Below are 27,377 nucleotides of genomic sequence, written 5' to 3' on the forward strand. Positions count from 1 at the left end.
TTCATTTTCATTTTGTTAATATCGCAGGGGACCTGCGCAGTTAAGCTGCGCAATCTTTCTCGAAAGAAAAGACAAAAACAATTCAACGAAATGTACACGATATGAGCGAAGTAATAGAGGAGTAAGTAACGAATAATGATTAAAGTTGCACGTTTTATTGCTAAATGCAGTGGTAATTACCCCTGTTTCAGGTTAGCTCGATTCACCGAACAAAATAAAAGTAAGTTAAACTAAAGTAGACATCCTAGTCTTGATTCCTATGCTCTAATTGAACAATAGAGTAGATCCCTTAATTCCTTTTAGGATTCAGTAACTGAAGCAATATTTCCAGATTTGGTCGCTCATTATCTTCACTCATTGAATAGCGAAATTAAAGGCCCCTTAACGAATCAATTTGACTGAAGAATTAATCTATGCAAGTCAATTAAATGATTATTTGAATCCTCTTCTAACCAAAATGCATGTTGGTCATCCTGTATCACTAGCTAGCCTGTGACTGTAATTTTCTTATATGTGTGCTAAATACCTTGATTTTAGAGCACAATTTACCTCACTAAGTCATACATTTACCTTCAGCCACCAAGGATCGCATCAAAGACCACATTGTGCATACATACATGTACCTGCTAATTCATTTACATTCCCTATGCAGGAGATTTTCTGCTATCTACCAAAGATGGCTGGAAATTTTGTGTTAAAACATTTTGTACTTATATCATAAGGGTTCATTACTAAATATTAATGTACATTGACTTTGTGCATTTACATTTTTTGTGCATTGAACATGTAAACTAAAGAACCAAAACTTTTATAATGTTTCATAAAGAGTCATAGTGGTTATATTATACATTGTAGGATTTATTGGTGAATTAGAAACAGATACATTGTACATTGAATACTCTTTAATTAAAAAAAAAATTGCAGATCATGATATCAGATAAGATGAAAGTTTATATATGTGAAGGCTGACAAGTACAATGTAAGAACTAAGCACAGTCATTTCAGTAATCTATACTTGTTGTAATTGCACAATGTATATTATCACTTGCGTTATATTCAGAACACTGTAGTCTTGGTAATGCAAACTACACAATACATATTGCTGAAGATTACCACTAATGCAGGAGTTTTGTGTTTCCTGTATGGGAGATTGGGATTTTGTTGTTTTGTTATTCCCTAAGCCTTGGTGACTGTCCAGGGATAAAATGATTTAGCTAAATGACAAGTCAGTAATCATGGTACATGTATAAGGCTATTGTAAATCTACTTTCTTCTATAATACAGGTAGGATGTCTTGTCAGACTGCAGGACCATTGTTGAATAAAATACTTCAATGTAAACAAGAAAAATGCCTTTGAGACAAACATACATTTACAAGAAATACTTTTTGTACCCGAGTTTTGCTTAAGTCATACATGAATTTCTTGAATTTTACTGTCACATTTCTTTTTATTATAATACATTATGTATTATGAAAATTGATAAAATCCCTAATTGGAAGTAAACATATATGTCATATATGTTTACTTCCAATTAGGGATTTTATCAATTTCTACTTTTTGTTGATTTTGTTAAAATTATGTCTGTTATTACTGCTGTATTCTACAATTTACTATTATTCTGTATTACTGTATTGCCACATATTTTCTGTTATATACTTTTTAGGTATGTAAACCAAGACGACTGTTGACATGGCAGATTTCACAAAGGATATTTTATATGGAATAATTCATGGGTTTAGAGACAGCATTCTAGGGACTGTTAAAATCTTCAAGCTTGACCACCAGCATGAAGAAGAAGAAAGCAATAAATCATCTGAACCCTTAACTACTTTGGCTAGAAGAAGAGCAGAAAAAAGAAAAGAGAAAACTTCAAGCCAAAAACAGAAAAAGTTTGTATAATATATTTGGACATGCATACTATGATACTGGTGTTTTATATGAACATGTCATACGTACAGGATGTACATTGTAGTGACTAGTATAGCTACATGTATGAAATGTCATAGTTTGTAGTATGTGTAGGATTTTGTGGTTTTAAAATCTATGTGTTAGTCATCAAACTCTTCTTGAATTCTAGTACCTGGTATTTAAATTAATTAACAAGGAATGACTGTTGTATTTTTTCAGTGTATTTGAAATAACCTCAATGCCTACAGTGCACACTTAAAAATAACCAGCTACATAGGTTATTTAGTGTGCACCACATGATTGAGGTTATTTCTTCATAGACTAAAAATATTTAACAGCCATTCCTTAAATTAATCTGTACAAAGTTTGTTATGATTCAATAATTATTAATAATTCTTTTGCTTGAAAAATCGTATTCTAAAAATTATGTGTTCTTTTTCTTGCAGAGAACCCAAAGTGATGCAGAGATTGGTATTGTGTTGTGGCTGGAATGGTGGTATATTTTTGGTAAATCAATATTATTAATTGAAGTTTACATTTTGTAATATACAGCTGGTTCTACGCATAAAATTCCAAGCATTTAGGAATTTAAAGATACAGTCGAACCTCGATGTGTCAAACTCGGATTAGTCGAAATCTTGGATAACTCTAACTAATTACAAAGTCCCAGGGAAACTCCCCTTACTCCAGTACAATTTTACCTCGGATAACTCTGATGAATCGAAACTTCGGATAACTCGAGGTAATCAATAAGTCCCCTCGATAGAACTTTGATGTTAAGTAACCCTGATGTCTCAAAGTCAACTATTTAGTTGGAAAACTGATTGCTTCATTACATACCATGATCGAAGTGTTTTAACAACAATTAGCATGGCTTTTAAAATTAATTTGTTCATACATTTTATGGTTTGATTTGTTTATTAAAATTGTGCGTGTTGTTAAAAGAAACGAATTGTATTAATAACACGTCGGAATTTACTCTAACAGTGATATCGGATATTTTGATATTTTGAAAAAAAATTAAAAAATACAGATGAATTGTAATGGTACCTGACTATTTAATGAAACATCAAACAGATGATAGTAAGGGTATTTCAGCGAGTACATTCGTTTTGCTTGTGAATCTGAAATTTTATCGTAATATTGTAGAGCACATGGTTTAACATACTCCTGATTGTGAGTAAAACAAAGCAGCATGAAATGAATTATGACGTTTCCAATATAGAAAAAATAAAAAGGAAATTTCACTTAAACACTCGGTGCCATTCAGTATTTTGAACATGATATACAACATACCAAAAAAAATCTTCCGATATGAAACACATGACATTATGAAGTACATGTACATGTACAAGCATAACAAATGATGTAAATACAGAAACAATCATGGACCAAACTAATAATATTTCCGGTTTATCCTCTAACTCGGATTACTCGAACCTTGGGTAACTCAAACATTTTTGCATGGTCCCTACGACTTCGACTTAACGAGATTCGACTATAAATGAAAATTTGACTTACATTATGCATGTAGATGGTACCTAGTGATTTTTCATCCAAATGTTAAATAAGTAGTGCCAAACATGTACAAAAAGCTTTTTCTTTCTCTTACTTTTGGTACTATTCATTATGTACATGTATTATACACTGTGATTAATAATTGGTAAAATGGAAGCAGGCTCTTAAATGTGCTAGGAATTCTGTCCTGAGATGCTGGCTTCAGAACTATTACACTGGGTGTAATACACTCCAATCTAAAATTACCATTGCAACATTGTTTTTTTTTTTTTTTCAAGTACAAATGAACATTTCTTGACACACAAAATATACTTTTACCTCACTCATTTCATATATGAAATCCTGTTTGAAACATACGATTACCATACAAATTTCATTTACTTGTTCTTAATGAATTAATGTGTTCGTCAGAAACAATTGTTTTTCATATGGTATCATTTCATGTGTTTTTCATGGTGATCCTAAACGTATTTAAACATATGACAAACATATTTTTCTGTACTTTTCAAAACATATGAAAAACAGATGTTGCAATTTTTCATGTGTATGTTAATTATGTTTTCTTACAGGCTAGTATCTTACTGTTCAACTGGGTACTTATTCCTATATTACAATGGTTTACAGAACTTATTTTCAGTAAGTTAATTTTCCATTCCTGGCCTGGAAGCAACATGTATAATATGTAAGTCTATTATAAGGGTATTATTAACTTCTATGATCTTGTGGAATTTCATGACATATTCTCAGACTCAATAATTTTAAATTATTTGGTAACCTGTATGGAATACGAAAAAAAGTTTTATTCAGTCAAAAACAGGCATTAATCTTAATTTATCTGTAAAAAGATACGTAATAAACAAAGCATTTTTTTGTGTTCTTCTCAAAATATTGATTAAAGGGGACAGAAAAAAAAAGAGTTTCATTTCATACACTCAAATGCAGTGTTACAAATTTCTTAGTACTATAATAAGTCATGTGAGCTAGGTTCATTGTAAAACAAATTTAAAGAAACTATACCTGAAATATGTGTATATATTTATTGGTTAGGTGATATGCATTTTGATGGTCCTTTACATTGATTTCAAAACATTGTTACTTTGTCTTTAAATTGTATTTACAATTTTAATATGACCTGGAAATCTCAGACATCAGATTTCAGTGTTCTCTTACTTGACAAGGCCTTGTTAAGACGTTTGAAATCTTTCTATTGCTTGTCTGAGATTTCTCTTTCTTCTGGAAATGACCCTTCGCAAGTTGAGACAACCTGCATCCATTTTGGTCATGCATGCTCATCTTAAAAAGTTCTATTAACCAATAAAACATCTTAAAAGTGGCAGCGTCATAGCCATATTTGAAACAAAGGCAAGAGAAAATTTTATGTCACTATATACAATGTTTCCAGCAATGGCGATGCTCTCTAGGAGAAGCAAACAAAATTTGTATGTTTTCACTGAAGAAACAGGTACTTATACTTACACAGCTGAAAGTGTAAGACTCATAAGTTCTTACATGAGTGAAGAACAAAGCTAGGGTTGTTTTTCACTCGTTGTAGTAATTCTTGGTCTTTTCACTTGTTTCACTTGTGTAAAAGAATTTTTCAAACTCATGGAAGATAACTTACTCGTGTAAAAACCTATTAGTCTTACACTCATAGCTGTGTATTAAAGTTTGCTTTATTGTTTAGTAGTAGAACTTAATCAGTTAAACGGCATGAACAACAACGTTGAATGTATTTGTTTGCTATTTTAGGTAGCTCAGGAATGGGTGTTACAGTATGGTCATACATGGGTCCTATGTTGATATGGACATTCAGTGCACTGTGGATATTACCTCTCTTTGTACTAAGTAAAATTGTTAACTGCTTCTGGTTCCAGGTAAGAATAATAATAGAAACTTTTTATAGTTGACAACAGCCTTAGTGGTCTTGGAGTGCTAGCCTTGAGTGAGGAAGGTTGTGAGTTTTATCCATAACTGAGTCACACTGAGGATTTTGAAATTTGTAGTCATTGCTTTATGGCTAAGCAGGAGGTATTTAAGGGGATAAAATGGTGACTGGTTGGTTCAGAGTCATAATAATGTGTTTGAGTGGGTTGACATACCTACCTGCAGGCTGTTTCTTCTGTGAGCTAGCACCAAAAAAAATCCAGCTCAGGAAGTCAGACTAGTACAAGGCACTGTCTGTTGGATTGGTCAATCATCCCTTCTTGCCCTGGAATGCACGAAATATCTGATATAGGACATTAAACCATAACCAATCAATGTTATAGTTTATCATTATATTTCTAGAAAAAAAGAAAAATATCTGATTCCATAATATAAGACTTTTTTTAAAGTTACTAGGTAACAAAAACTTTAATTTTTTGCCAACCACTTTTTGCACTTCCTCAAAATTACCTAAAAATTTGAAATTATTGTGGTGTTTTCATGTCTTTTTTACATTTTTACACTTTAAACTTTTTTAGCTGAATAAAATTAGGTCTACATTTGTATTATTAAGAAAAATGTGAAGGAGTTGTAGTAGCTTTTATTTAACTATTAACTCATTTTTTTTCAATTCAATTTAGTAGAAGTTATCTGCATTGCAGCTATAAGTACATGTATGTGCAATGCATTACACAACTTTGGTTAACAAGAAACTTTTCACTCTCTCAAAGTGATAATTGTCATGTCAATAAAGCTGTTGTTCTGTTTAAGAACTACCTGTCAAAATCTATTCCATTTATAGGATATTGCTGATGCTGCATACATCAAATCCCGTGGCAAGCCACAATTACTGTACATAAGTACACTAATTGCAGATATGTCTTTCAGTTTGTTGATACAAGCACTCTTCCTTATTCAGGTAAGAAATAATGTGTGAACCACATATTGACATTAATATTGATTTTAAAGACTTGTTCAAAGTATGATCTTAGTTTTTTTTTTACATTTCATAAGACAAAGGTCTCTCAGTGTCTTTGTGTCTTGTCTTGTCTTTTTACACAAAACAAAAAATGGATAAGATTCTGTGCTTTTGTTTAATCTGAAACATGAGATTTTACTTTTACAGAGGCTAGTTTTCTTTCTATTCCATTGTTGGGTAATCACACTTGTGTTTCTTATATTTACAGTGTTCAGCAGCTAGTTTTCTCCCCATTTCATTTGTAGGGACAGTTATTGATTCATTACACGTGTTTCTTATATTGAAAGAGTACATCAGCTATTTTTCTCCCCGTTTCATTGTAGGGACAGTTTCTGGTTAATTATACGTGTGTTTTGCTTATATTTACAGAGTACAGCAGCTAGTTTTCTCCCCATTCCATTGGTAGGGACAGTTGTTGGTTTATTACACATGTGTATGTTACACTCCTTGTATAGCTTTGAATACAAATGGTTTAATATGGGTAAGTAATTAATCTCCAGTTGTCCAAACCTCTGATAATGAAAAGGGTTTTCCAAAGAAACAGTGTCCCCTAAGTAACCAACAGAGTATATTTCAGTTCAGCAAAATCTTTATTCTGTTAGTCTTATCTACTTAAAACTTGTCAGCAAGTTTAGAGAAATTTGTTAATGTATGAAAATATTGTGCAATATTTTCATATTTTTTTTAATCTGAATACTAAGCAGTTATATTTTATTAAGTGAATCCTTACCATTTTTTCGTACATCCTCTTTGATAGGTCTAACTGAAGCAAATACTGTCTTGAAAGTTCTGCAACTTCCTTCTATATTGATTAGGCCAAAATGAAAAGTAGCCTACAGTCTTTCCAAAGGTTCAGTTTTTTTTTTTCAGGACATTCGTTCCTGTGACGACATACTATTTTCAGGACTGAACCAAGTTTTACCATCCATTTTGACCTGAATCAAGAATGACTAATATTGAAAATTTTTGGACTTTTGGCCTGGCATTCCGGATTTTTTTACCGGTCCTGTCACATTTTTACCGGTAATATCCAACAGTCCGATGATCCTTCGGAAAGACTGGCCTAGATTCTCATCCTCTCCAGACCCAATTTTTTCACCCTCCCCCCAAAATTTTATTTTTTATAGTTTTTTACAATTTAGGTTAATTTCTTTCAAACTGACAGTATTATCACTTAAATTTATGAAGAATAACAAAATAAAACTCACCTGCCTGTCCCTATTTTTGAAAAATGTTGGATGAGAATCATGGAATTTATTTATGATGGCCTTACTGGGACTTTTAAAATAAACAATGAGCATTTTAATGATACCTGAATATCTGAATAGTAAAAGGATTTTAAAAAAATTATGTATTACAAAAAAACTATAAAAAACATGTACTGTCTTTAAAAAAGATAGCCGACGCAGTAAAATTCTGCTCATTTTTACTTTACTAATTTTCCACATTTCATTCAGGGAATAACACATGACACGCGATTTCAATTTTAGATACAGTTTTTTCGAACACTCTTAGTTACCAGTATTTGGCCAATCATAAAACAAAATTGCGATCAGGTGACTTGCGTTTCCATAGAAGAGCGTCTTTAAGGTCAAAGGGTAAAAAGCAAAACTATACTGACTGCATTGAAAAAACAACCATTTACATTAAATAATGTTTTACAAGTACATATTTGTACTTATAACTTCTTGTAAAAATATAATTGAATATTTTTGTTTTTCAGGTTGGGAAGTACACAAAAGATTACAATATATAGAGAATAGATGGCCCTATTTTTGTGGCTTTGGTCTACCTCTAGCTCTAGTCACATCAATCCATCCCTCTGTAGTTATTAGGTAGTTTGATTAATATTACAACAAAACCTACTGTAAACATATTAATTTTCACATTGTACTAATTTTCACTTTTTTCGCGGTGGACAGAAAAGTGTGAAAAATAGTACCAGTGAAATATATTTCTGTGAGCTGTATAACCCTTAATATCTTATAAAACCCCAAATATTGATACTCACAAATATTTTCACTTGACAGAATCATCTGTGAAAATTAATACATTTAGAGTGTCAAAACTGAATCTGCTTGTGACCTTTAAAATTGGTTTGGTTAAGATGGATGTTCAATTTATCAAGTTTCAAAATTCACTTAAATTGGAGGGACTCTAAAAAGGATCTGGTTGGTTTTGACAGGTTTTCAGATTATTCATTGTTCAGTTTTGCATTGCCTCATTTAAAATTTGTTTATGCAATTTTTGTATAAAACATGACCTCTTGAATATTGTGTACATTGTAAAAGCAGTTATCTCTCTTTGTTCAAGTTACCTGTAAATGTACAAATAATAGTATAAAATATTTATCGTTTGTTAATTAAGTAAAAGAGATGAATTACTTCTTAGTAAGTAGTAAGAGATAATCATTTTAAATTTGAAGTAAATTGGAATCCTATAGCTTTAGTATTATTTACGATATTTCAGTGGCTGCATGTTTTCCATACTATTTCTGTATTTTATATTTTCAGTGGCTGCCTATTTTCAATACTTTTTCCGTTATTTATTGTCAGTGCCAATGAAGCTGAGGAACCTCAGCAAAATTTGTAAGTAGATGTATGAAATGTAATACAGGGTCTGACATTAATGGTTGTTATATTGCCCAGAACAACTAAAACTTTGGGGAGGTAAAATTTAAATCATACTTGCCCAAAGGACAACCACATTTTATGTATTTTTCAACATATGCTAACCAAGGGACAGCCTAGTTTTTATTTGGGCAAGACAGTGAAGTAAGTTTTCACCAACTTACCATGTATTGCCCAACATTCAAAGTTGGTCTCAGTAATAATATGCATACTATATAATGAATAAGGTGTATTTTTTTTAAAAGAAAAATGTGTTTTAATAAAAAGTTGTTAATCTGAAGTTCATGGAAGTCTGTTTATGCAAGCGTATATTCAACAAGTGGTACATTTATCGAAGTTATTCAAAAAAAGAGTAATAACAAATTATCAAACTGATAGGCAAAAAACTCCAGACTTAAAGGAATAGTAAATACATGTAGTAAGAAAGTTCATGTAACAAATGATATTATCAAGTCGAAAACTGGAAAGTTTTAAGTTGGAAACAATCTCGGTGGTCCTGTCTTGGTACAGGCATTTCTGATGGAAAAAATTGGTTAAAGCAGGTTTCCTAGTGTGTATAGCTTCCTGATTGCCACAAAAACTATTGACATATTTTTTTTTGCTTGAAATACTTTACTTACTAATTTTTCTATGCAGAAAAGCCCTGTTGTTAATTTAAATCTTACCCTTGAGTAATGAAGCAACTTATTCTTGCAAAAGATTTATATTTTGGTCGTTAATTTCTTACTGTATGTCTTCATAATTATTTTTCAGCGATTTCCCTTTGAAACTTTTTTCTCCAGTGGTTAGTATTACAAACAGTCTGTATAGTTTCTTATTCCGTAAACCAAAGAATACAAACAGAACAACAGATGAGCAAGAACAACAGACCAGGACAAGATCATCACCAAGGATACGACTCAATGAAGGTCAAAGATGACCTAAGTGTTCTTTTTAGTGTTATTTTTGTTTGGAGTCTTCAAGATAATCTACTGTCATGACATATAAATCAATAGAAGAATTTGATCAACATTTAATATTCAGCAATATTCACTGATCAAGAAAATGATCTCAAAGAAAAATGCATTTGTTCTAACTAAAACTATGTATACCAGTACATTGCATGTGTCAGTGATGGGAAATTTTTTTTTAAAAATGAGTGTGATTTTTAGCTATGAAAAATTACTTTTAATGTTTATAACATTGAACTTGTGAATTGTAATTTTCATTAAATTAAGCACATATTAGCTATGCTGTTAATATCTGATTTTTTTTTTTTTTGTGAGCAAAGGAAGGCATTTGAAAAAAAAGTGTCTAAACTCCTATTTCATCCCTCTTTTATAGCCAATCTAATTATTAACGACCCCTTTCCCGAAATACCAAAATATTCCTTATGATTGAACAAATATTGGCTTATAACATACATACTTTAAAAATTTCTTTTTATTATACCATACTCGATAAGTTTGTGGGAATGTATAAATCCGTTAGGCCATGAGTCCATTTTTGGGGGGGTTAAGGAGCTCCTTTACAAAATCTTTTTCAAAATTTAACACCATGTTTTTTTTCTTTAGATACAAATTAGTTTTTACTGGTTATTTTTTAGTCTAAAACCTGAAATAATGAAGGAAATTGATTTCCAAATCAATTTTCTTTCAAAAGGTAGGGGCCAAGTTGTTTAGAAAAGAATTGAATCAGAGTGTCATCAAAGGTACATTCTGATTGTAATATCAATCTCTTTTAACAGTGGAGATGCCTTTTACAGGTAAAGTTTCTCTTACATGTTGTTGATTAACTGAAAAATTTTGCTTACTTTTGTGGTCATGCTCTTAAAATCATTCCTTAAATCACCTGTTTTATCTTCTTGTATTATTTTATCGATTTGGATTGTTTCTGTTTTTACCCTCATCATCATGACGTATTATTTTCCGATCTTGATCAAAAACAATAACATACAGAGTTTGTTGTCAAAGTACTTATTGATCACCATCATGTTAACTGAATTGTTAGCACCTCTAGCTTTTTATTTCATTTGGTACCAAACATTTTTTACATTGGTGGGGGCTCATATATTTTTAAATAAAAAAAATTACTTGGCCATTGATAGAGAACAAATCATGAAACAATATTTCCCCTCTTCCTCATTGCTTAACAGTTGAGATTTTACTATAAAATTTTGATTGGCTGCTACTGAAAAACAAACGTGCTCTTATGTGAAAAAAATTTCTCATACAACAAAACTTGCCATCCCCCCCCTTTCAAGAAGAAGTGTTCTGTGTCTGAACATTAGTATAGTGATATCAAGTTTCTTTAAAGAATGAATTTTTCCATAGTTAGGTTGTCACTGTATTTTATCTGATTGTTGTGAAAATGCAAAAAGAAAAAAAAACTATCGTTTAAGTATTATTGTTTTGTGGAGTATCAAATACATGGTATTAGTGGGCTTGGATTACTATAAAATTCTATTCCTCAAAGAAAAGAAAGCTTACCTTTCATTTGTATGATCAAGTTGACATATCTATGAATCCAAGAATCTGCAGACTTTTTCCTTGACTGTGAAAATTGGTATTTTTGTATAAAAATATTTCGAAGTATTAAATATATTTGTTTACTTCTTAATTTGATTTAGTATGAAGATGAAATTGATGATTTTGAGTAATTGTGTTTATATTTTGAAATCCTTTGTTATAGATTTCACAGTTGTGCTATTTTTGTATGTATTTTAAAAACTAGATATTTGAAATACCATCATTAAATCTTGGTTGAATAAAACAATAGATTTTAATTGTTTTTTCTTCAGTTTTTGTGAAGTCTAGAATTTGCCTACCTGTAAATAAAAGGGAGCAACTATAGCCATTCGACTTTAACAGGGAGTTGGAGGGAGTGTGGCTAGAATTTCAATAAATAGGGACAACAGATAAAAAAAAAAAACATATTGAACAAGCACTTGGTCCCTTTACTCTATGATAGCAGGAAGAATATTATGATCAAAATCTATTTCCCCGAATTACAATCAAATTTCTGCTTCCTTGTGTTTGTTCACTTTTTTAGGAAGCTAATAAATTGTTAGAAACTTGTGTCAAACAAATGAATCATACTGCCAGTGAGACCTTCATATTTTAGCATGCATTCCATCAAAATGATCATTGTCATGTGGAGTTTGAACTTAATCAAAAATTTACACTGCAATCTGTGAAAACTGAACTCCTTTTGCAATGGTGATGAATTATATTTGGTAAGGGCAATGTAGTTTCTGTTAAGAACTAAATATTGGATTTGGTATTCAGATTCTTTCATTTTAAAGAAAGCCAACCCTATAATCCACAGCTGTTTGTTTTAAATTAACCAGTGATGTGGAATATTTCTCAAAAGCTGCAAAAATTAGAGCTACATTTTTAGCTAAAATTTCAAAATTAATTGAATTTCAATACTCTTGAAATTCTAACAAATTTTATGTAGCAATCACTTGTCAGTTTTGTAGGCTTTCAATTAATAGTTGAGGATTCCATAGATAAGACTTGATATGGAATATGCAACTGAGAAGTCAAGGAACAATGCATATGAGGTCAACTTCATGGTCGCTGGCCACAAAGGTCAGTATGACAAGAACTACTCTATGACTATCACTTATAAGCATCAATTTCCGAAACTGCATACATATCCGTCTCCGTATGGTGTAAGGTTTAGACGCGCCATTCAATTTCCGGTTTCTTTTCTGGGGAAATTTAAAAAAACAAAAAATGAAGATCAGTCAAAATCAAGGCATTTTTATTGATTTTACTAGTTTCGAATTGCATTTCAGTAAACAAAGCTAGTTCGTCAAAGTCAGCTGTGGAAACAGGAAGATAATTTCTCGATTTAGACCAAAAACAAGACTTAAGCTGTATTAAATTTGGTAAGAGTACGCTTTCACAACACAGAAGTTTAAGTTATAGATAGACGATAGGAAGATAGTCGGACAGTCTCATTGCCTGACAATCAACAAATCATCTCTAGAACTACATAAGTGCCTGTGACTAGTGTAAGTTAACTGTAGTAAATGCATTGTAGTTTGCTATTTTCTTGAGCTTATCAGAAATACATTGTATCATCATCCACAGTTATTTAACTCAATAACTGTCAGACTTGAACATTTCTGGTGGCATCAAATGTACAAATTGGTAAGGTTACCTCAATGATGGAGATAATTGCATAGGAGACACAAGACTACAGGTGTACAGGGATAGTTCTGGGTAGCGGAATCACGGAATTGACATATAATTCTCTTTTTCCCAGTTTTTAGTGGAGTTCAGGTTGCTCATTTGCTTTTGTTTCTTTGTATGTGTTAGTTTGTTTTTTTTTCATGCTCTTAGTTATGTGTGTCTGTTTTCTCTGTCTAGTCTTTTCCTTGGATTATATTCTTTTGATTGGTTCCTTTAAAAACTCTCAGAGTAGGTCAAAATATTAGGCTGACTTTTTAGTGTATCCTTTATCTCAAGTTCTTATGGGTAGATATGGTGTATATATAAGGTCAGTATGAAGTCAGCCTGATCTGAGAAAGAATAGGTCAACCAGACTTGTAGCATAATTTGTTGGGATGCTAACTGCCCCAGTTGAAATACATTTCCACCAAATTCCAATTTTTTTGACAAAATATTTATACATGTAAATGAATTGTTCTTTTAGAAAGTATGAAGAATCTTTGCCAAGTTTTGCATATTCAAACTGTGCAACTGAAAACCTATATATTGTACATGTTTGCTTACAGTATCATTTTATTTCAAGTTTAAATTTTGATAATTTTTACAGGGGAATCCTTTGTTGATTCTCACCTCTTCAATTGTATGGACATGACCCATTACAGATATGTGTTAGCCCTGCTTTTGACGTACTAGGCATGCAGGAGGATGAAATTTGATACATGTAAAATACAAATAAATAATTTCTCTTTGATAGACACATTGTACCAGTATGTGATTTGTAATAAAGACCTTATATAAAGTATTTAAAGCTGTAGACTCTCAAATATTTCCAGATGGTGTTTGTAATTCCGCATATCTTTGATGCAATATACATTTTTTGTAAGTACAGTGAAACTGATCTAAACCAAACCCCTATTGGACTTAAAAAGTGGTTTGGTTTAGACAAGTGTTATTTTACCATGGTTCAATTAATGTGTAAATTGATATAAAGGGACTTCAAAAGTGTCCAGTTTAGACAGGTTTTCATAGTATTTAGGATTTGGTAAATAGACAGGTTTCACTGTAATTATATTCTTGAAATTTTCACCCTTTTGGGGTACCTGCCGTATAGGTTCCTTGTATGGTGGCCCTGTCTACTAGTACCTGAGAGCATTGGTAAATGTTTATTATTCTGATATTAAACAATAACTTTTTAAATTAACAACAAATTCTGAACTGGTACAAGCTCCTGACTAAACCTTATTCCTGTTCTGATTTGAATTGTACATTTAATAGCATGTAAACGCACATAGGATATCACTTGCATAGAGACATGCTTTAATGGGTTTTCTGTAATATTTGTACATAAATATTAATGTATCTTTTTTTCCAGATTTGTTGATAAAATACTTTGAAGATGAAAATTGCAGTAGAAGGTTGCTGCCATGGAGAGTTAGATAAAATCTATGAAACAATAGAATACCTTGAACAGAAAAACAATGTGAAGGTTGATCTTTTGATAATATGTGGTGATTTCCAGGCAGTAAGAAACAAAAGTGACATGCAGTGTATGGCTGTGCCAGAAAAATACAGAGAGATGAAAACATTTCACAAGTAATTCACATAGATTCAAAAATGAGGGGGAGGGTTTAAACTTGTGCTAGGTTTGCCTGTTATTAATGCAACAATGGCCTGTTCGAGAGTTCAATACAGAACTTAGGATAACCAAGCTTTCCTTTCAACTATTTTCTTAACATAATAAGTTAGAAAACCAAAAGAAAATTTCTTTTATAAAGTATATAAACATCTACCATTGTCTATTAAATGAGAGATAATTGGACAAATTTCAATTTATGCTCATCAGAGCCTCTCGTATAGTGATTTATTTTAATGAACATTGGATTTATTTACAGGTATTATTCTGGTGAGAAGATAGCTCCTATATTAACAGTATTTGTGGGAGGGAACCATGAGGCTTCTAACTATCTTCAGGAACTGCCTTATGGTGGATGGGTTGCTCCAAATATTTACTACATGGGTATGATCTATGACTATGATAACTAAGTCAATTTTTGGAAGTTAAACTATGTCTTACCTTTTTGACTAACATGTATGTCTTCTCAATTGATGATAGCAATTTTACTTTGAAGAAATGGTGAACTATCATTAGCAGAACAAAACCCAAGAAATGGCTTAGATTTTTTTTAAATGTTGTGAATTTTTGCAGTTATATGAATAAATAGAATGACACATTAAAGATAAATCACAATTCAAATTTTGATGGTTTTTTTTTAAATACATTTTGCACTGTAAACCAAGCATCCATCTAGTCTGAAAATCATGGTTCAGTTTACACAGGTTTTACTGTAGATTGTAATTTCATGCCTGCAACCAAATGAAAATTTACAAGATTCTGCTTTAAATGGATGTGGTTTTGATTATTTCATTTTGAGACAGTAAAATTAATTTATCAACGAACAAGTTCAAGCAAATATGTTGAAGTCAAAATTTGACTTTCAAGAGAGGAAAACAACACAGTGTTCTTATTTATAATATTTTTGTAGGACAATCAATTTCTCCATTGAATACAAAATTTTGGTTGAAAACTTTGAAATGCTATATACTGGTAATGCTTTCTGTCTTTTCTGACATGGTAAGTTGATTCAGAAATGCTGATTGAAAGGTGTCTTCCATTCATAATTCATTGATTTAAGATATCAAGGTCAATATCAATTGGTTTATAAATTTTCCTGAAATAGGTGAAGGCCCTGTCACATGCTTAAGCTAAGTTGCTTATTTTTTTTCTTACTGTGTGAAATATATGATAATATTCTGCCAGGAGGGTACAGCTGGATGAGTCAATTTAAGTATTGTTATAGCTTGCTCCATCATGATAAATTTGTATATATTTCTTTAATTTCAGGTTATGCCAATGTGGTACAGGTCGGAGGAGTTAGAATAGCTGGCTGTTCTGGTATATATAAAGGACATAATGTACAAAGAGGTAGGAATAAATCAACACTATCCTTCGGGTTAGTAACTTGTTACCAGTATTAGTGGAAAATAAAAAGAATAAATATTAAAAGAATAGGCATTGTTGAGGTAAAACATTATGAATCTTAGAATACTGAAAAATAAGAAATATTGCATTATGGAATTTTCAACATAATTGATATGAGATTTTGTTTTCCACAAAACAGCAAAAATAAAAATAGCATTCCAAACAAAAAAATTCAAATTTGGTATTAATAAATGCAAACACTAATTTCTGAATGTTAGGAAAAATCAAGGGACTGGGAAATCTAGTGAACAATTCATATAAGCCAAAACGTCAATGATGACCCTCTCAATTATTAAGAAAAGACGGTTGATCTCGTACCTTGTCTAGTTCATTGAAGGAAGCACTTAATTCACAAGCTATGAAAAAAAAAATACTTAAAAATTTAACATTGCTATAGTCTAAGAAAGATAACCCAAAATTACTTCATATAAATGTGGGGTATATTCTTTTTTATCCCTAATTCTTTGTTCCCAAACTGCATTCAGTCTGCCATAATAATAAATGTGTACATTAGGGTTAATTGTATGATTTATAAATAGTCTTAGACATGTTTACAATATAATTCAGAATGATTAATTTCAAGATACTATTATGTAATGTACACATGTAAGAATGATTAATTTCAAGATACTATTATGTAATGTACACATGTAGTAAACTTTAATATCAGCAAATATTTATGAGACTTGGTACTTCAGGATATGATAATAATATCCAACATTTTCTAGCAGATTTGCCAAATTTTCTTCCAATTAAATGGGCTCTGTTTGGCTTACACAAGTTGAAAATGCTTTAAGAATGATGTATATGGACTTCAAAAAAGATGTCTGGTTTTCTCAGGTTTCCAGTTTTTACATGGCATGGTTTGGTTTAGACAGGTTTTGCAGCATGCAATGAAATCTGTGTTCAAGTTATGATTTCATTTAATGCAAGTGCCATCACAAATATATATCGCACACATGTACATATACTTGTATATAATTGTGCTTGTAATTTTAGGACATTTTGAGCACCCACCTTATACAGAAGATGCAAAGAGATCAGCTTATCATGTCAGGGCATTGGAGATATTTAGACTAAAACAGGTAACATTAAATTCTTTGACAAAAATGTGCAGAAGTCTCAACTTTTTTTGTTTTGCACCACATTCTCATATTTTGTTGTGTGTATGATATGCATTTATGTATTGTTATGACTTCTATGTAAAGATATGGTAATTATATGGAATATACTGACTGAAAGTATAGTTTACGAAGGCTTTGTTCATTATTCAGACCAGGACAATTAAATATTTTGAAACTTAAGTTATTTAAATTTTAATCTCGATCAAAGATTTAAAATTGAAATTTGATTGGAATTTTAGTATTAATTTTCTGTACATAATAGTAATCAGACTTTTATGACCATGAAATATACCTGTATATCATATATTTACAGAAGCTTTGCTGTAGCACAGAATTCATAATTCATAAAACACTGAGGCTCCAGTTCTTGTATTAAACATGAGACTACGACAATATAGGTCGGGTAGAACTTATCAGTGCTGGATTGAGTTCCCATTTTGATCATTTTGGTTTTGAGTTACTTTCTAATCTCAAGTTTCCTAAGTATTTGGTTTTAATATCCCTGATGAGAGGTTCCTCTTTGAAACATAAGTACAGCATATCAAAATTTGTTTAGATGATTGTTAGTATTGTACTCATATTACATTTGCAGATTTCACGACCTATTGATATATTTGTGTCACATGACTGGCCAAGGAACATTTGGAAGTACGGTAACGTCCAGGCATTGCTTAAGAGAAAACCAGACTTCCAGAAAGATATGGATGATGATAGATTAGGAAATCCATTACACGAGGAACTGCTGTACCATTTAAAGCCTAAATACTGGTTTGCTGCTCATCTCCATATTAAATTTCCTGCAGCTGTCCAGCATGAGGTGAAGTTCTTTTTTTATTCAAAATTTTTATAATGTTAAAAAAGAGCTTTGGGATCGGGTCATTTTGTTGTGATCTCTGCCACATACTTTATGTGCCTGTCACAATTCAGGAACTAGTAATCAAGTGGTTGTCATTATTTTTTATGGCCATTGTTATTTGTTTTATGTTTTTAAGTCGCTAATATTTTTGCACTTGTAATTTCAGTACTTTATATTTGCATATGATTTGCTTAATTTTTTATTTATACTCCACGTAATGCTACATATCTGTACCATGTTCTAGCTTCATACGAGATAAATATGTACCTCTTACATATCATACACGTGTGTTCTACATGTGTTTCTTGCTTGTATGACAACGGGAAGTTTACATGAAATGATCGGTTAGCATTGAACATTACCCAGTTTCTTTTCAGGCACAGGGGTTCGTTACAAGACTATATAGGTCATATACATTGGCATGGCTCTAATAGCTATGAATTTTCATCGCCAGTTGTTTAATCTGGTTCCTGATCTGGTTCCCTGGGCAATATCATAAGCGACTCAAAGATCGCTACAAAGTACCTCTTTTTAAAAAAAATTAATATTAGACAATTACCAACTTTGAAGACTTCAGTCTTTGATTTTCTACTGATTGTGTTGAATTACGTTTTTTTTTTATCAATACTTTTACTATAATTAATTTTGGGCGTTTTACAGCTTGCTTTATGGTATGGGTTTTGCCCATCATTGAAGATGGTATTGTGACTTGTAGAAATTTAATTGTTTGATGGATAATTATCTCATTGGCAATCTTATCACATATCTTATTTTATATTAATAATGTATATGAACTTGGTAATAAATGGAATTGTTACTTATTCTATTTCTGGTTTTATTGCATGAAGTCCTGTCGATACATGTATTTGATTTTCTCCATTATGCTGTACACGTACAACTAAAAAATTATAGTCACATATTTTTATGTTGTTTAAATATATTTCTATTTCAGTCTAATGGTGAAGAATTACAAGTGACCAAGTTTTTGTCTCTTGATAAATGTCTTCCAAGGAGAAAGTTCTTACAAGTATGTTTATTATTTTATTGTACTAGCCTCCATTTCTGGAGCCTATATATGTTAATGTGATGTGAATTAACAAAAAATTGGGAGAAATGGACATTGAATTAACACAAGTATACTTTTCATTCTTGTCCAATTTTGAAAAAAAATTTAATTATGAAAATCTCTGCCTGCATTTTCAACCAGATTAGGGATATCTCTTTTTTTTCTTTTTTTGGTTTTCAAGTTATTAATTAAATTATTCGATTAATTTTTTTTTTATTAGTTTCCTTATGAAAACTCCTGAGTCCTGACTGCGGTTTTTAATCAGATTTCAAATACAAATCTCTTATGGTATTTGAATTTTTTGGGGGCTGGAGTAGTCACACCAAAAAAAAAAACGGTTTTTATTGGTCCTGCCTGCATTTTTCTATCAGATTTACATCTCTTATGTTTATTTTAGTTTCAAGGATCGAAAGCAAAGGTCTTTGATTAGCACTATTATAGCAGAATTTTTTTCACTTTAAATTGAATTTTAAATTTTGTGCTAAACTTTGTGCTATATTTTGTCCAAACCAGTTGAACTGTAAGTCCCTATGCTTAATTGTATCAAAAACTACTGTTGTGTCAACACTTGCCCAAGTGAGCTGAGTTCAATCATATAGCAGTTATATCTTGCTGTGCTCCAAGAACCTCTTTATAAAACTTGATTCTGTTTTTTTCTTTTATTTATGCTGTTGCAAATCCTTTTAAATTCTGATTTCCATATTAATATGACCACAAAAAAAATGGTTGTATATTTGTATATCGGTATCATCGTTGCTGTAGACACTTGGTTTTCATGTGATAACTTTAGTTGTGGTTGATTAATTGTTATGAAATTTTGGTATGGTTTTACTAATTACTAAAGGAACTTTTCTATACAATTTGGAATTTGTGGCTCCTACTGTTTAAGAATTAGGGGCCAATCAGGGTAAAAATATGTGTTTTATTAAATCCATGTAGAATGTTCGTTTTTCTTCTGATTTTGGTTATTTCTTCTTTTTTTGTGCTCCTCTATATAATCCTGGGAAACTATTGTATCAAAGCAGATTAGATGTATTTTTGACCATTTTTGAGTTGGAAGGGGTCAGAGGGGTCACACCCCAAAAAATTTACTTTTTTATTTTTGGTACGATTTTGAACATTATTTGAATTATAAATTTTGTGTAATATAATGTCCAAACCAGTTGATTTGTCCATAATGAGTTGTAAGTCCCTATGCTTAAGCGTGTCAAAAACTAATATTGTGTCCACACTTGCCACAACTGTTCAGGGTTTGACCATTGTGGTCGTATCATACTGTGCTCCACAAAGCTTTTTATTGTTTGCCTGGTAACATCATGTAAACATTCATTAAAATAGATATGTATATGCACATTGTACTTCGTAATCTATATCAATATTCTTGTTTATTATTTCAAGGTTCTGGATATACCACATGACACTGAAAAAACAATCAAAATACAGCTGGATCCTGAGTGGCTGGCTGTCTTAAAATCGACCAATCATTTACTGAATTTAAAAAGATCTCATAAGTACCTTCCAGGGCCTGGTGGGAAAGAAAGGTAAGCATGTATATAATGAAAGCTATTTTATCTTAACCTGTTTAGGGTCTATTTTGTACATGAAAATAATACTTCAGAACATGGTTGGTTTTAATAGGGTTTTGATGTTTAAAGATTTGGATAGACAGATTTACGTGTTAAGGAGGTAGACCTAGTATAAGGGACATAACTCATGAAATCAGTGATATGTTTGTATCACATTCAATTTCAAGTCTTTCAAGCTTTCATTTGAAACGGAATGAAATTACTTTGATGCTTACATGAGATTGATGTCAAATGCTGAATACAAATGTTGCAATGATTTGTAAGAGTTGTGTCCCTTACCCTAGGTCTACCTCCTTAAATTTAGAGCTGTTTTCCTTACATATCACAACAGTCTAATTGATGTGCAAAACAAATTTATACCAGCAACTTCCAGAGCTTTTTTTAACATTCAACATGACTATCTTTTTTTTACAAAAAGAAGTGATATTAGTTTATCGTATGATTATCACTCAGATTGCTTTCACTTGGATAGTTATTTTACAATTTTATTTTCATGCCATTTGTCCAACAATTCTCTAAATTGTCTTGATTCCCAATGGATGGATTTATTCTATTTTTTTATAACCTGCCATACAAAATAGTGAGGTATAATGTCATACATTCTTAAGAAGTTGTATATTCATCCATCTGTGTGCCCCCGATGGTTTGGTAATGGATTATTGATTTTTTAAAAATGGTTTGGTTGTTTTGTGCCATAAATTACAGGTTATGTTCAATTTTCAGCCAAATCAAAATGTTGTTTTTCAGTTAAGCCTTTTTGAACATTTTGCCATCTCCCATTTTTTACCATTATGTGAAGGAGTTTCACTTAATGTTCAGTTAATGCCCTATTTTAAACTGGCTTTAAATCGATATGTTAAATTTTGTTTCTCTGAATATTTATTCAATGAAATTGAAAAATTTTGATATGTGTAAGTGATCCTCTATGCATGAAATATCCAAGTTTTTAAGGGAATATTATTGAAGCGTTTATGGTAATAATTTGATCACGACTTAAAAAGTGATACCATTATTTTTTCTTTTTCACATGAATACATTAGATTAAACTTGATTTGGATACATGTAGTATAATGTAAGAAATAGTTCATGATACTTTGAGTCAAATGGCAATTTATGGTGTGGTTGGTTGCCCCCAAAAAATTATCTGAACCAAATGGTTCATATATTGCCATATAGCCCTCTGCTGAGCATCATGAAATATTTGCTAAATAGTACACTTATATTTTCAGGGAGGAAATACCTTTTTTTATATCATTACTTCTTTCTACTCAACATGAAAAAAAAACATTTTATGTTTATTTCAGATGGAATTTCAAAGTGAAAAATGAAGAAATGAATGCCATCATAGAAGATTTTGGAGGTGACCTTCAAATTCCTGAGAATTTTGAACAGACTGTTGATCTGTATGATCCTTCAGAAAGAAACGCTCCTGCACCCAAAACCATGGTAAACCCACAGACTTCACTTATATGTGAAATGTTAGAAATCACAGATCCTAATGCAGTTTTCCTCGGTAAAGATACAAAGTTTGAACTTACTGTCGATGACCATGAAGATGATAATGTTGATGGGGAAAACGATGATGATGATGATGTTGGTGATGATACTGAGTCGGACAGCTTTATGTCTTTAAACCAGAGTGACCAAAGTCTTAGTTTTCTCTCTTCGGGTAATGCTGATGATAGTATTGTGTCTCTTGGTATTCCATTGAATGCTTCCATTGATGGAAAGGACAAAATCAGTACTCCAAATAACTCATTTGCTTTTGGAGAGGACACTGATGAAGAGGGCAAGGCATTAATTGAAAAACTTGATGACTCAATTGATAAATCTACCTCCCCATCGAAGAGTTCACTTAGCCAATCTGACATTGATGACATAGATCCAGAACTGCAGGAGATATTAGCAGAACAGAAAGCAAAGAGGCAGTTGAAACTTACTAAGGATAGTGGCCATGTTGAACTTGCACTTACTGAAAGTGATGATGAAGAGTTAGCAAGCATGCTTGCCGAACAGAAAAAAGCACAGTGTGTTCAAGATGAATCTGCCAATGAGCAGATCACTGGGTACTTGTCTGTGAATGATCCTCCTCTGTTAACATCACATGATACCTTACCCTTGTCACAATCTAGTCCTGCAAGTAGTGAGGAACGAAGTGATTCAGAGGTTGTCAAAGCAACTCATGGACTGGTCCTCGAAGAGGACAAGGAAAGTAGAAAGAGAGGTGATGGTTCAGAGAGTGAAGAGAGTCCTCAGTCAAAAAAGTTTCGCAGGAGAAATCAAAGTCTTTATGAATCAGGAAGTGAAATGAGTAGTTAAGTAGCAGTCTTTGTAAGAATCATGCAAAATCTAAAAAATGTGATACACCCCAAAAAAGGCAACATATTTTTATTTTTGTAATCAAGTTGTTTTATGGGTTTATACTATGAAATGTTTATTTTTTCATTTGAATTGGCCTGATCTTAAGAGACAATCAACATTGAAAATCCAATAGATTCTATTGTATTTGAGTGTCATTTACAGAGTTATCTCCCTTAATTTTGAAATCTACAGTGCATTCTATATAACTTTTATCTCCTAAGAACACGGGTTATATGAAAAAATGAATGTTAATTTTTGTTTACTATGGAAATTTAAACAAAATATCAAAAATAAAAATATGTAGGCTTTTTACCCTTGAATCACATTTTGCATGATTCTTAGCTGGAATGCTACTTAAGGTATTATGTCTGAAAACCAAAATAAATTTGAAAATGAATGAAAGGTTGAATTGTTTATATCTGAAAGAGTAAATGGGTATTTCAAATAATAATAAAACAAATATTGATGTACACAGTTCTCAGAAATAATGTGTGAAAAATAATGAGTTCCTTTACTGCTCTGAGTGATATTGATAGGTATCATAAATTCACAAATGAATGTGATATGTTTTTTTCTGCTAAAGTAAGTTCAATCATCCATGGAAAATTTCTTTCTCTTTAGTTCACCATAACAAAAGGCAAATTGTTATCATTTTCGTCTGTCATCCTTGCTTCCAGGTCTTATTACATTCTTTATGGTCCTCTAAATCTGCTCCATCAGTTGTATTCAGATTTGGTCATTAGAATTCTTTTGGTATATACTACAGAAATTGTGTCGATTGTGCTGACCTACATGTTTCCTTCCTAAACATGACTGCCTCTTCTATTTTTAAAAGAGAGCACTAGGCTAGAATTGCATATTCCAATATTTATCTCAAAAGCTATTGGGTACAGGAAAATAAATAAGGCCTTCCTTCTTCAACCCTGTAAAGATCCTGAAATTCAATTGTTATGACAGTTATTAAAGAGAGTTATTGTCCTTGGCAGGCAGAAGTGAATTTCATGTTTTTTTTATTTTTATTTTTTTATTTTTTTGCTTCTAATGTACATTAGTAGATAAGAAGAAATTTTCAATTTATTAACTTATCTTTATATTTTAATACAGAAGCCTACAAAAGTCTGTCTTGGGGCAAACATTTAGCTAAAAGAAGCCAAAAACAGATAAAGGGCCAACTTTCCCGGTATTTTGTTCATTGAAATGTACTAACAAGTAATTTATATTATTAGGCATTTAGATACGTCACGAATCGATAATATATTTTGTTGATTGGGAAACAACTGGAAAATAGGTGTAACAACATGAACTATAAAATATACCAACTTTCATGTGATAAAATATGACTAATCTATTATCGAAAATAAGAAATGGCATTTTAATGATAACATTTTTACCAAAAAATTCAAAACATAAAACATTCGTGGGTCAGACTCGAACTAAAAACCTTCACGTCAATATTAATGCAGAGTACGACTGTCAACCAAATGTGGTCGTAATATGCTACATAACGTTAACTGTTGTATTCATAGCGAAAAAGTTCCCTTTTCCCCTAAAAAAAACACATTACCAACCATCTTGTGCTTATAAAAAAAGAGTTCTTAAATCACACTACGCAAAAAAAAATTCATACCCTGTGATGGTTGCGGATGTGCTTCTATGGGAATTCCAGTCTCAATGTGTTCTATTTATACCAAAATGTTGAAAATGGATTTTCTACGATTTTTATTGCTAATTTTTGTACTTTCCATGTTTCCAAAGTTTCACAACTTTGTATTGTTGGTTTTTTTTCTAAAGACTCCAATGAAAATTCCAGACGTGTGGACACTTTAAAATTAGCCCAACTTATGGTCAGAATCCTGGAGAAAGTGGTCCAGGTCCTTTCTATATTCCATACAATAATTGGATGTACATGTATTTTGATTTGGGATTCTGGACCCATTTTCAAATTGTCATCAAAGATTGATTGATTGTTGGGGTCATCAAAGATGTCAAATGGTCCCATATTAAAACATGAATTCTTGTGGTTCTCCAGTGTTGTATTTAAATCGTTGATTTGTAACTTTATTCACTAGTTGATCCAAGTTGGGGTCCCAGAATTAAACTTTGATTTCATTAAAAATTGAATTCTTTGGTGGGATTTGATCCCCCCCACCATTTTTATCGCTCCACCCCAGGATCAGATGTGTCAAATATAAAACACTTTTTAATTTTTTTTACTACTTTTATTCGTTGACATTAACCTACAAATTTATGCTGGGTCAAAAATTTAAGAGTTGTTTTAGGCTTGAATATAGTGTTCATATGTGTCAAAATTGTTTACATGTATAGTTTGACCTCTGGTTGTTTCAAGCTGCAACAGGCTGATTATTCTAGTATTTGTTTCTGTCTTGAAAACTATAGAAGATGGAGAAATATTAAATTCTTGCAATGATTCTGTTGACAAAGCTTAAACCAGTTTAGTTATTTTGCTTTATATATGAACTGGCATTCTTGACTAGCTAAAAGAATTATTTCCCCTGTTCTATGGTTCTAATTATGGTCTCCCATCAATGGTCTAAAATTTTGCTGTCACTCCTTGTATTTTACCAACGTTTCACACGTGGTTTTTCAAAGTGTAGTATAGAATTAGGTATTTCTGTTCTATCAAGCTGTATATCATGGAGCATTACTATATAATTTAGATTTTGCCACTTCATCTCGATCATGAAAGGCGATAAAAAAGGTGGCTTGCAGATAGTATCTGTAATATTTAGATGTGCACTATTTATATCTGCGTATATAATTGCTGCAATAAATGTGTCTTTTTTTTTTGTTACCCGCCGAATTTGGGAAAAAAAGAATACTCTGGAAGTCTTCACGTAATTTCCTAATTTCATAGAATAATAAGTGAATAGAAAAGTATAAACTGGCTTTGCTGCTACAAGCATCATGGGGCCTCTTGATTTTTACCCGAGGTTATTCGCTTCTGTAAAGAGATTCAGTTAGGCTTAGTTTTGATATTAAAAAAGTCATTAAAATCATATTAGTGAGAATTAGGTTGATTTATGTTTGCAAAAGAAACAGTAAAAATGATGGCCGATTTAGATTTGATAAAATCTGAAAATGATATAATTTGTAATACTCATTTAATGTTCAAAATATATACTATTTTTCGAAACATGTAATCAAATGGAGATAACGTTGGGATTACAGTAGTGGTATAGAGATACTTGATCGTTTCCTACTAATTTGCCGATCTATAGGGAGAAATAAAGTATGATTATATTGTCTTATTCAAGAATTTACAGTATTTTTTTCTAAAATGTTTCATTTTGACTATGTGGTCAAAACATATGGAAACACAACGGATTTTCAAATAGTGTTAAAAGCATAAGATATAAAGGCGTAATGAAAATGGTGAAGATGTTCAGAACAAGAAACTCTACAAGATAAGACAGGGTTTGACACTAACTTCATTTGTTTGGTGGTCAACAGGACTACATCAGAGGTAAAACAGGTAGTCTGCAGACAGTAATGACGGTTCTGGCCTATGGTCTTATATGAAAAATAAGGCAAAATTTAGATAGTCCATAGGACTACCATGATAATTTTTCAGGTAATTCTCTCCAAAAGTAGGATGGCACAAGACTATACCGGACCACTGTTACAAGACGTGTTGATCATTGTAAGTATGGAAGAGTAATCAAGCGAACCAAGATTTCAGCGGAAAACAAAGAAATTAATGCAATCCAGGGACAAAAAAAACAGACATGGCAAACAGACATATACACTACAAACAAAATAATACAAAGTAACTCGCCGAGATGTTTATAAAAAATCAAGTCCAGGTAGATGAAAGGGGAAAGGAAAACCATGACACGTTGAAATCAGTTTTCATGGTGCATATCGGTACACCAAAACGATCCACGAGTTCATGGTGATTGATTGTTGGGGTTTAACGCCTAAGCAGCAATATTTCAGCTATACTCGGCGATGAACATGAAATTGGTGATAAAATGAATATGAAATGAAAAATGGGATGGGACACAAGGACAAAGGGATCGACAATTTCGATTGCCAATGGAAATATTTCATGATGACGACCATTAAACTTCTGTAGTGATTACTTCAAACAATAAGAAAAAGCTCAATTTTGCCACAAGTATTATGCAATTGAGGAGGTTGACCTAGATTAAGGGACATCACTCATGAAGTCAGTGATATGTTTGTATCATATTCAATTTCACC

The 27,377-nt window shown here is 31.6% G+C and overlaps 2 protein-coding genes across 3 annotated transcripts; both read left to right on the forward strand.

The window, feature by feature from the left end:
- The first annotated feature begins 17 nt into the window (after nt 1–17).
- On the forward strand, nt 18–11,724 carry LOC148617206 (etoposide-induced protein 2.4 homolog). Of its 2 annotated transcripts, none has more exons than XM_088584683.1 (10): nt 18–121; nt 1,666–1,891; nt 2,357–2,417; nt 3,998–4,064; nt 5,178–5,302; nt 6,154–6,270; nt 6,700–6,811; nt 8,054–8,165; nt 8,844–8,918; nt 9,714–11,724. In XM_088584683.1, exons 2-10 carry the CDS (start codon nt 1,692–1,694, stop codon nt 9,877–9,879), a joined length of 1,035 nt encoding a protein of 344 aa, XP_088440809.1. In that variant the 5' UTR covers nt 18–121; nt 1,666–1,691; the 3' UTR covers nt 9,880–11,724. The 2 variants fall into 2 exon arrangements, with proteins under 2 accessions (XP_088440809.1, XP_088440810.1); XM_088584684.1 differs by having other exon boundaries at nt 100–220.
- Nucleotides 11,725–12,624: 900 nt separating this feature from the next.
- LOC148617207 (lariat debranching enzyme B-like) lies at nt 12,625–23,735 on the forward strand. The gene is made up of 9 exons (XM_088584685.1): nt 12,625–12,960; nt 14,493–14,713; nt 15,013–15,137; nt 16,023–16,103; nt 17,160–17,245; nt 17,877–18,101; nt 19,093–19,167; nt 20,605–20,747; nt 22,097–23,735. Exons 2-9 carry the CDS (start codon nt 14,517–14,519, stop codon nt 23,109–23,111), a joined length of 1,947 nt encoding a protein of 648 aa, XP_088440811.1. The 5' UTR covers nt 12,625–12,960; nt 14,493–14,516; the 3' UTR covers nt 23,112–23,735.
- The last annotated feature ends 3,642 nt before the right edge of the window (nt 23,736–27,377 follow it).

This window comes from Perna viridis, chromosome 5 (assembly GCF_037379345.1).
Source record: "Perna viridis isolate PV_CMFRI_1.1 ecotype Kerala chromosome 5, ASM3737934v1, whole genome shotgun sequence".
Classification (NCBI taxonomy): Eukaryota; Metazoa; Mollusca; class Bivalvia; order Mytilida; family Mytilidae; genus Perna; species Perna viridis.